At 51.7% G+C, this 11,564-nt stretch overlaps 1 protein-coding gene across 1 annotated transcript; it reads left to right on the plus strand.

Moving 5' to 3' along the window:
* Positions 1-9,637: 9,637 nt before the first annotated feature.
* Positions 9,638-10,868, plus strand: NKX1-2 (NK1 homeobox 2). Its single transcript, XM_026039956.1, has 3 exons — positions 9,638-9,815; positions 10,402-10,709; positions 10,755-10,868. Exons 1-3 carry the CDS (start codon positions 9,638-9,640, stop codon positions 10,866-10,868), a joined length of 600 nt encoding a protein of 199 aa, XP_025895741.1.
* Positions 10,869-11,564: the final 696 nt, after the last annotated feature.

An 11,564-nucleotide genomic window follows, 5' to 3' on the forward strand; every position in this document is an offset into this window, starting at 1 on the left:
CCCATGACTCACCATCATCTAGAAACAGACATTGGTTGAATAAGAATCTATTTTTGCTCTTAAAGGTCAATAAAATGAATTTAGAAACAATGCTAACCAGTCAACCACAYGCTAACCACACAAACGTGCTCTCTCAGGCCAGCCTGGCAGAAGCAAAAAAAAAGGGCTTTCTACACTTTCATTTAACTTCCTTTTCAGAAATTCAGCTGAGAAAAAGATACAATTCTGAAGTGCAGCAAGAATATGTACTAAGTTCTTAATATGGGATAAGAAGCCAAGTTTGTCAGAAAAGAAAAGTGGTTTTGCCCGGAACACTTTGGTGAAAATATCACAAAAATATGCTGAAAAGAGAAACATGAAATAAAATACAAATACTCCAACCTTTCCAAAGATGACAAGACCTATTTCTACAAACTATCTTTTCTCTGAAAATCCACCTTTCCTTTCCACGTTCATGTCTCCTCCGTGCCCAGTCCACACCAACACGAGCTTAGGCAAGCRAGGAGGGCTCTTCACAACATCCTATGTGCAGGAAATCCTGGCTCCGTAGCATCCAGTGCAAAACTCTCCCTTACTTTCCACAGTCAGGTTTTGCCCAGGTGAAGCYCCAAGCTTGAAGGACTTGGTTCAGTGGTGTGAAATACTTTGCAAAGYGAGTCCACACAGTGCTCAGGGTGGTGAGTTTAACGACACTCACCTGGGAACCGACAGTGACAGGTTTAAGGAGCTGGTACAGACCAAGTCACTGTGACTGCTGGTGCTGCAARCGTGGGGAAGATAAGGTAGATAATTTGTAACATGATGCTCTATGAGATAAGAGTGAGATGGCGCACAGGAACCGGGCCTGCGAGCTCTGCGCACGCAGATAGGGCCAGAACAGCTTCCTCCCTATGGGCACTCCAGCCTGCAACTCCCCTGGTGCTCCTCGGAGCACAAGATGTTTGGAAACTCCTGTGAGCCCCTGGCAGGGAGCCTGGTGCAAAACCAGTGTGTGCAAAAGCCTCCCCAGCCTGGAGGCAGGGGCGCTCGCCCGGCCTCGTGCCTGCTCTGAGAGGACCCCCAAACGCAAGTTTTTCTTAATTTTGGCTGCAAACCTGTGCCTTCTGCTCCGGCGGTTCTTTGAACTGACCTTTACCTCGTTTTGACAGAGCGGGACAAGACGCTGAGTGACAATGTCCCACAATGCAATTACTGCGCGTCAGATGAGCCAGGCCCTTACAAATCACCTCGAACTTTACACATCTGCTGGCTGTCAGCATCTGCCAGGCTCACTCACCCGAAAATAATGAAAAAACTCTCATTATTGCTCCATAACAGGTAAAGTGTTAGGACGATTGTTGGACATCCTGACTGACCTTGCGCGGACTGCACCGGCTGCCCTTGCCCACCTTTACGGGTCGCCTTCGGGCAAAAACTGCTCTTGTGGAGCATGGAAAGATGGTGATACYAGGAGAAGGAAAAAATATAGCCTGGAAGATCTGGAAGAGCTCTGGTTATGAGGTTTCCAGCACTGCCTTCTTGGCTTGCTTTTGTGTTTTCTAGAGGTTTTTACCTTAAAAGAAAGTCTGCTGAGCACTGGGGCTGCCTCTCTCGGGCCTGTGCACGCTGACCTGTCTGCACTCCAGGGCTGTCTGCRGAAGCAGAACTAACAGCACCAGATAATCATCTGCTTGTGACCACGCAATAAAGTAAAACACACAGTTCGTGCAACCCGGCCTTCCTCCCCGCCTGGGGAGAGATAACGTTCTGTTCTCATCCTCTGCAAAGGCCAGGAGTGGTGGTAGAGATTCCTGCCCAGGAAAACTCTTCTTCTACCTGCAAAGTGGGGGGAAACTCCAGAATGTCATTTTTTCAGCGAGCTGCTTTTCTTCATGAGCACACTGGCTCATGGGAACTGCACACGGATGCCAAATGCACTGGATGCAACAAGTGCCACCAGCGCTCGGCAGCTCAGGAAATACAAGGAATATTGAGTGCCATCTGCTGGCATCAGTGCTGCACCGGCACGGAGCGCTCCTGGAGCGACSGGGCAGGAACCAGCTGGCTCCAGGGAGTTGAACGGCATTCACTGGGCTCGGTGACTGCCCGGAAAGCTTCAGAGGCACCTAAAAAAGAAGCCTGCAAAAAGAGCCTGCTAAACATAAAGTGCATCCTTGATGCAGAGCTGCTGTGCGCTAAGCAAAGCAAACACAGAAATGTGTCATGAAAACACAGAGTAGTCACATAACTGGAAAAGCTAAATTTCTGGGGAGAAGATAAAAATAAGATTCAGAGATGAACAGTTGGGATTCACAGCTGCTAAATAACTAGCAGTGAACTGGTAGCACGGTAAGAAGAAATACCAGGACAACAGCCCCCCTAGCTAAGGACGCTACCTATTTATACAGGTTAGAGCTGCAGGAAGACAACAGGAGCAAGCGCCTGCAAATGGAAGGAGGCACAACCCGGAGAAGAGAGGCTCAAAAAACAGGGGGGAATAAGCGAGCAGAAATAAGGAAATACCAAGGAAAAACAWCTGGCATTTATGAGAAACCCAGTATTAACCTGCGCATGGTGGCATCAAACCTGAAAGAAGAGGCGATGCCGAGGYCGGCTGCGGGACACACGGAGGAGTRCGGAGAAATTTTSGGAACGTGAACGTCACCTTGATTAAATAAAGCTTCGATTGGTGCTTAAAGGGAGCAAGCCTCAATTTGCCTCTTCGTTCCTGGCACCAAGGCTGCTGCTGAAGCACTCCCGCTTTCCAGGATCCAGAAAGCTGGATTGAACCCTGCACATTCACACTGCCAACTCCAGGGAGCCGAATCCAGGCATTTGGAGAGACTGTTTGACAGAATAAACAATGAATCACTGAACTGCCGTTCAAAGCAAACTTTATAAACACATCAATATTTATTTAGGTATTTAAATCATTTTAACTTTTTAGGGAAGAAGAAAAGACAACTTTGGATACTCAAAAGTATTAACTGTTAGCATGAACAGGTCTGGAATACATTAATTTGCATTAATCATAACATTTTTATCAACAACATAATCATATTCCAACAGCTTTCATTATTTGCTAAAAGCAGACAGTTATTTGCCTCTGCAGCAACTAATTATTGTATTAAAAAGTCAAAAACAAGATAATTTGCCTCTGACAAGGCTATTACATTGTAAACAAACAGCATCTGCTTGCTGAAAGATTTCATTCAGCCTATTTTATGGATAAAGAATTTGCTATCCAATGCTTTGCTTTCCCTCCTGCTTTAGGAAGCACCAATTATTTTAAGCTATTGTCGTCAAGTACTCTATTACTCTTCATTGGTAAATATTTGTATGCCACGTAATTATTGTGCCAATGGACAGCAAGTAGCTCAGGCCCCTAAACAGAAGGATGTTTAAATTTGCAGCGAGACGTGTAATCTTTTACCCATGCAACTTATGCGCTTGCTGAGGATACAAGCAACTTCAGGGATACAGATCTTTTTAAAATAATAATCAAAGCTGATGAGTAGGAGAGAATATATGGGTTAGGAAGGTCCCCTGCTCCATAAGACATGGGGTCATGGCTAACATTAGCCTGCAGTGCAGCTGTGACAACTTCTGGCTCTGCCTCCGAGAACCCTGCACAGCTGTGGCTGAACTGCTTCATCTTCCTGCGCCACCGCTGCCTCACCCAGAGAGGCAGATGGTGCCACCTACGCGTCCCTGAGAACTATGAATGAAAAGCACAAGGCTAGAGTTGAGCAAAGCGATGCAGGAATGAATGACAAGATTTGCACAGTTGAGGAGAAACTCTTTCTGGAAGGAAGAGCTCCTCTGCTTTTGCATGTCACGAAGATTCAGCAAACCTTGAAACTCTGGATATCTGCCAGATTGTGCTAACGCATCCCTTGGCTCTTCTGTTGCAATGAGGATTTCCTACTGATATTCCACACACCTTCAGATGGCTCTTTGTACAATCACACTCCGCATGAACCTCATTGCTACCCCCCGCATGTCAAATTGCTTTACAATTGCAATTCTGCTCGTTCCCCTCACAAGCTCTGCCTTGTTAGGCTCTCCGGGCATTTTAGTTTAACACGACTGTCCAGCTGCTCCCCAGCCTCCCTAGGCCCAAGATTTCCGTTGCCCTTTTGAAGGACTCGGTTGAAGTTTGCGCTAACAGATGCACTATAGCAGCCAAACAACAGGATGTTGTAAACGGGCAACTCCTGTGTGCTTTTCATATGGATATGCTAATAGACAGGCTCTGAGCACAGAGCTGTAAAGGCAGGGAGGAGMTGGCAGCCTGGGCATCCTTTATGGATGTTTAACCACCTTCTGTCTAGTAAGAGATCAGCTCCCTACTATTGGGAACAAAAAGTGAATAGCTCACCTCRTGTCAGTGCCGTGTAAAGCAATCAAGAGCGGAGCAGCACAGTATGGAGGCTCACYCCAGCGGAGCCCTTTGAGTCACCGACCGCTTTCTGCCCCCCTAGAAACCAGCACAGCGGTGCCACTTAACTACACATGCTGCAGAGGAAGAAGCTCTATTCARCTCAGCTATTTGTTGCTTTTTAAACATTTTAAACAACAAATACAGGCTGAACACAAAACAAGCACAAAATGCTGCGGTTTAGAAGTTCTAAAGGGTCACATTCTATCAMGCTTTGTCTGTATTTTTAGTCACTGTAATACTGCCACCTAAAACTAACAGAAATAGTTACTCCTCAGGAGCTTTAATGGCATTTTTAACAAGCAGGATTCTGGATTAGAACAGGGTTGACACTGTTCCTAACCACATGGGCGTCTGTCTGCCATAGTTAAGTCAGCTAATAAGAAGATCTAGATGCACCTTCGTGTCCTTCGAGAGCAGATGTCCACTCTGCACAACAAATGATCTTTCCTTTGGCCTCCAGTTCATCGATTCCTTTCAGCACATACTGAATCCTAAAATATTTCATGGGTAAAAAAATACCAAAGATGCAGGTACATTAGAAATAAATAAAACATTCCAACTTGTAACACCTAATACCTCATCAAAAGTAATAGCAACTTGTATGTTAACTATGAACCTTTTTTCCAGGGACATCTAGGGGACAGACAAGTATGTTACTGGATGTTATCCCGGTTAGTGCAAACAGCTTCTCCAGGGATTTATTTCTTCTGCTGCATCTGACTGTTCAGGYGGCTGCAAGGAGAAARAAAAAAAAAAATCCAACCCCCTGCAACTATAATATAAAGCCAGCAAAATTCTGAAAAATTATACTGCTATACTCTCAAATAGTAAATTAAATGGCTGAGAGCAGATTTTGGCCAAAACCAACACAAATAATATAGCAAATACAGCTTTGGAGGAGTGAAAGTGGCTTCAGACATATCAAACCAACCGCAAAGGAAAATATTTACTTATGTTTTTTAGTGGTGTGGTACGATATGCTGTTACAKGAGAATTTAATTGCTTTAATGGTATGGCAGATGATGTAGCAAGACAACATGAACAGCGCAGGTCAGTCATAATAGCAGAGTTCATACCTGTAGTATAAATTATCAAAATGACATTTAAGAATCATATTTGCTATATAAACCATATATGCACCACAAGATGTTAGACCTATCTCAGTGCAGATTATCGTATCAATTTGAATTAGCTACAAAGTTCCCAGCTATCTGCACTCATGAGTTTTTAATTGATACAGAAATCAATTCATTAAAAAAGAGCAGCTTTTAACTTTAATCCATCTGCATGAAACCACCGACCTGTACAATGAGGCAGATACAAATATTAATGACCATCCAGCAATAGGATAATGAGTCAATAAAGATTTTAAACGGTGTGAGCTTGAACAATTACCGACCTAATAGGCAGATAAATAAGACTGTTTGACTTTACCTGGACAAAACGATTATTCTTAAGCAGTTACTTTGAATGACCTGAACAAAACAYGGAGTTTCTCCCCTCCTGGCACTTATTGGTACAAACGTCTGCTGCTCCCAATTTTCACAGCTACAACTGCCCCTTTCTGCTCTGCTTATTGGACATGAAACTCTTGGCAGCTGCATTTGATCAGTTAGAGATCTGTTGGGCTCTCTAATATACCGAAAATTTCACAGCCAAAGCTGCCGTATGATTCCTGTGCTACCCATGGCTGCGAGGAAGAGCTCCCGCGGCCTCCTCCCGACRAGCAGACAAGTCACATTAACTGCAGAGATGTGGAAACCCCTAACGAGGAACAAGGGCTGAGACATCTCCAGTATTTGCAGARGAAAGCCTCTAATACGGAGCATTTAGCCCCAGGCCAGAGCAATGCCGTTGTTTCAGTGGCAAATTTCTGACATTACCATAAGTTAAATTGTGATTTGTTTTGCCTCCATATGGGAAGCTTCAGCAAACACAGTGACAAAGTTATTTAATAACATCCTAAAGCCTGACTAAAATAAAGCCTAAAATCCTAGAAGAAATAAAAACAAACGTCAAAAGCATCAGYGAAGCTGTGATACAGATACTATTAAATATGTCCTGCTTTTTAAAGAAATGATCCACTTCCAGGCAGTAATTACAGGATTGTTACTATTTCTGTTTACTTTGGCCATGGCCGCAGGCCTCGGCGCGACTCAGGGCTCCTCTGCACTGAGCAACATATGGACTAAGCATATGAGATGGTCCCCTAAAGCACTCACAGTCCAAAGAAATGAAGAAATAAAAGTCCCACTGGTAAGGCAACGAGCCCTGGCACAGCAGACCTATTTTTGCCATAGTTGTAGGGAAAGTTTCTCGTACAGTCTGCACAGGAGCCGCGCAGCTTGTGCTGACGAGTCCATCCCCACCCACGGATAYCGCAAACACAGCGGGATGGGCTGGTGGTCCCAAGCACTGGGTTGGCTGCGGGAAAAGGCTCCCCCTTCCCACCCACACAGCCGGACAACAGCCCAGCAGCCAGTGCTCCCAAACCCCTGGTGTGTGGCCAAAGCAGGGCCAAGGACAGTGCCCTGGTGCCACCTCACCTGCCATGCAAGGCACCGCACGGCACCATCTCCACAGGGCCTCCACTTCCCCTGGAGATGAGATTGCCCCCCTGCTCCTGGGCCAAGCAATCAGAAAGTACCAGTCAAGAAGGGGTGACACACTATGACAGACACTATTCCTGGAGGCTGATAAGATGTGTTGTCCTCGAAGATGAACAGCAGCAGCCACTCAGGCAGACCTGATGGCACATGTCAACCCTGCTCTCTCGAAAAAATCCTATTTCTCAGARGACCCGAGTGAGAGAGGCCCTTGCACGGCTAAGTCAGGAAGGTTTAATCCTGCCAGAGCTCGCACCTGGCACCATGCACACAGAGAGAGCACCAAAGTGTTTCCTTTTCTACTATTCTTTTCTTCTCAGGTCTCTCTGAAATCCTGAGCCAGTAGCAGCGCTGCAGGGAAGCGATAAAAACAGAGATGGCACTAAAAACACTGCACAGAGAAAGAGTCTAGGAATGGAAACAGAAGCACGTGAGGTGACATGGAAAACCCACACACCGCAGTATGTTAATACTGTATCTTTAAATAAGTACTTTTGCCTCTGCCAAATATCACCAAATTCACAGGGAGACCCATCAAGGTCTTTGCATCACCTGTGACTCTTTCATGGCCAGATCCCACAATCAGACAGAACAACACGGCAACCTGCGTGCAACCCTCTGGGGCAGGACAGACCCTCTGCAAGTCTTAGGATCACCTGAAATACTGCTTTCCAACAGCRCTGACGAAAATCTGCGTAGAACACAATAAAGGATTCATTGGATTAAATTTTATTTGCCTTAAAAGGTGTGTTCTGTAGTTCTGCCTTCTCCATCTCAGTTGTACAAATGTCTTAGGCACAACATTAGTTTTACGGATTTCAGTATTTCTTCCCCAATATTTCCCAGCTTGGCGAGGGTCTCAACCCAGGTACATCCGTGTTTGCTGCTCCTGGAGGACACCAGGATGTAGGAGCCTGCCCAGCAAAGGCAGCACTTAACACTACTCCAAAGTTTCAACATTTAAGCCATTCCGAGTCACTTACACATTATTTTGCACTTTGCCACATTAAACAAATACAGTTTTACTGCAAGGGGTTATTGATATGTATTGATATGTATCATATACCCTAAATTTTCTTTTGGTCCCCCACTGATCTCCTCCAGTGCCATAACTACACTGGTTCACACTTGTCTTTAAACCAAAAAGAGCCAGCCCAAACACAAAAAGAAAGTTGATAAAAAAGTGTGCCACCACAACAACTTTTCCCAAAGGATAAATGGAAAAGTCTCCCAAAGTGAAGCAACCAGCTCTGTGCAGCAACCACAAGATCTGCACACAGAGTTAACCCACCTCTGAGTTAGGACTCCATTAGGACACCCAGCTAGCTGCAGACGACATGCTCTCTACGAGCGCCCGAATAACCGCCGTCTAACGGCCGCCCGGGCCCGGGCCGGCCCGCCAGCGGCGGCCGCAGGGCCGAGCGCCGCCACACTTACCTGCGCACGGCCTCGACCGAGCCGGCGATGGGCGCCCCGCCGCCGTCGCCGCTGTCGTAGAGCACCCCGCTCACGTCGAGCAGCAGCGCCCGCGTCCCCCGCCACCGCGCCGCCATGACACCCGCCCCGCCGCCTTCCCGGGCCGCCGCGCGGGGCGCGCTGGGAAATGTAGTCCGGGCCCAGCTGCGCGCGCGGGGCACGCCGGGAAATGTAGTCCCGCCGGCAGGGAGAGGGAGCGCGTCCCTGGTGCTGCAGAATTTAATWGAATTAAATTAAATGAAAGCTTAAGTTAGGGCTATAGTAAATAGGGCCATAGGCCTATTTACCCTGTCGGAATACCTATGTCATATTTTCTTCCATGTAATGCGAAACGTCGCAGCAAGCGGAGCTGGCGCGGTGCCACCGCACGAAGCTTGTTTCGAGGACACTGATGATSAACCCTGAGATCTCACAACCGTTTTCTTTATTTGACCCCCCTGCCGAAGTGCTCTGTCCGGAAAGCGTGGCTGCTGCTCTTCCCTCTCTGCATCTTGCCCCTCGCTTAACTTTAAATGTCCCCAAACCACTTCAGGTAGAGCGGCGCCTCCCGCTCCGCCACCTCCTTTATCCGCTTCCAGCCGCTGGACGGCGATTCCCTCCCTTCCCAAGCGCGCAGCATCCCGCACAGGGGCCGGCCGTGCCGCGCGGACCCGCAAAACCCGCAGCAGCGACCGAGTCCTTGGGGTCCCCTTCCCGCTCTCCGTTAGGAGCTGAGCCTTGGCGGGGACACACGGGAGACCGCCGCTGCCGCCCTCCTTCCCACCCCGCATCCTCCTGCGGGATGCGCTGCCGGGCGGGAAGTTTCGGCGGGCCCCGCTGTGATGGGAAGGGGCTCCGGTGTGATGGGAGGGGGCTCAGGTGTGATGGGAGGGGGACCTCAATGTGATGGGAGGGGACCCCGGTGTGACGGGAGGGGGACCCCGGTGTGATGGGAGGGGGCTCCGGTGCTGCCGCTTCCCGCCTCCCAAACCGGGCACCCCCTCCCCGCGGAGGAGGGGTGGGAGGGGGGGCGTTGCCGTGCCCAGGGCGGCGCTGCCCCCTCCGCTCCGCTCCGCTCCGCTCCCGCCGCACTCGGCTCCGCTCCCGCCGCGCCGGGCGCAGCTCCCGCCGCTCGCAGGGTGCCGCGGCGGGGATGCTCGCATGTCCGCCCGGCGGGGCCGAGGCGGCCCCCGCGCACCGTAAAATCTCCTTCTCCGTCCTGGACATCCTGGATCCGCGCAAATTCACCGGCAGGAGCGAGGCGGGGCGCGGCGGCGCCGGCGCATCCCGCTCCCCGGAGCGCGAGGAAACTTCGGCGGGCAGCGGGAACGGTAGGAACGGGGCACCCCCTTCTCCCCCCGGAGGCAGCGCCGCTCCATCCCGCTGGGAAACGCGCTGCCAAACGGAGGGAGAAGCGGAGCGCGGGTCCGGGCGCGCGGCAAGCGGGACGGGCGCGCGCCCCGGAGGCACCTGCCGCGGCGCCGGGCGCGGTGCCGCCGTCCCCGGCCGCGGGCCGGACAGCGGCGGGTGGCTTCGCGGGAGCCCGGCGGAGGATGCCGGGGCTGCGCGGGTCGATATCCCATTAGCCAGGGCCGCCTATCTCCCGCGCGCAGCTTGCAGGTCCCGCCGCGCTCCTCCCGCGCGGCCTCATCCCAATAGCGCTCGATTAAAACTCACCTTTAATAGATGACACCTATCGATCGGGCCCGCGCAAAGCCGAAACTCCATTAGCGCGGGGACGGGGGAAGAGAGGAGGAGGGGGGGGGATTTATTTCGCTCCAGCAGGGCACTTTAATAACTTCTTTTTTAATTGCTAAGAAATCCATATCGACACCCCCCTCCACACGCGCTGTCCCCCCGTGTCGCCGCGTCGCGGGGGGGTTCTGACCAGCGCCGCCCTCTCTTCCCACCCCCTAGATGCGCCCTGCGCGGCGGAGCAGCGCGACGAAGGCAGCGCGGAGCCGCCGCAGGAGCCGCGATCGCCGCGGGCCGCCCGCGGGCGCCGGGCCGGGCCGGGCTGCTCCAAGCGGCGCCGGGCTCGAACCGCCTTCACCTACGAGCAGCTCGTGGCCCTGGAGAGCAAGTTCCGCGCCACGCGCTACCTCTCGGTGTGCGAGCGCCTCAACCTGGCGCTCTCGCTCAGCCTCACCGAGACGCAGGTGAAGATCTGGTTCCAGAACCGCCGCACCAAGTGGAAGAAGCAGCACCCGGGCGCGGAGAGCGGCGCGGGCGCGCAGGGCAGCCCCGGCGCCGCCGCGCTGCCCCTGCAGACTGTGCCGCCCTTCGGCGCGGCCAACGTGCTCCTGCCCGCCGGGCCCTTCGCGCTGCGCGGCCCCTTCGCGGGCCCCGCGTACCTGGGGCCCTTCTACGCGCCGCACCTGTGAGGCGCGGGGGGCGCGCGCGGCCGGCCCTGCGCCGGCCTGGGAACGCGCTCCGCCCGCGCCTGCTTTGGGACCCGCACCGAGGAGGTGACGCGCCCGGCCCGGCCGCCACCGGCACCGGCACCGGCGCGAGCCGCGGAGCCACCTGAGCGGACACGTCCGGCCCGGCCCGCGCGCGGCGCTCGGCGTTTTGGACCGTCCCTTCACGCATCCGGCGGTCCCGCGGCCCCAACAGAGCCCCGGGGCGGTCGCCTCGCTGCGGGGATGTCCCCAGCGCCCCTCGTCCCCGGCACCGCTCGTGGCCTCACGCAGGGCGCTGGGCGCCGTGTCCCCAGGAGGAGCAGGCGGCTCCGCGTCGTCCGGAGGGGAGGACGAGACCCCCAGGTCCCAAGGAAGTCGCTCCGTTGTCACTAACCTGTACTCGCCTCTCTGCCTTCCCATTCATTCCCATGGACTTAAGGGGGTGCGAGGAAACCCTTCATCTAGAGATCACTCTTTCTGCGGAGAACAGTTGTTCTTCTAATAACATAGGATTAGTGCCAAATGAGGCAGAAAAGAAAACATAAATCAGAGCAAATTGCTGCATTATTCATTTTTTAATGGGGCATTTGTGGTAGAAAATAAGTAAAATGCAGAATTTCCAGCATGCAAAGACCTATTTTCCATAAGAGAGGAATACGTGTGGTTTTTTTTTTTTTT

This window comes from Nothoprocta perdicaria, unplaced genomic scaffold, assembly GCF_003342845.1.
Source record: "Nothoprocta perdicaria isolate Ctin4 unplaced genomic scaffold, notPer1 scaffold_247, whole genome shotgun sequence".
Taxonomy (NCBI): Eukaryota; Metazoa; Chordata; class Aves; order Tinamiformes; family Tinamidae; genus Nothoprocta; species Nothoprocta perdicaria.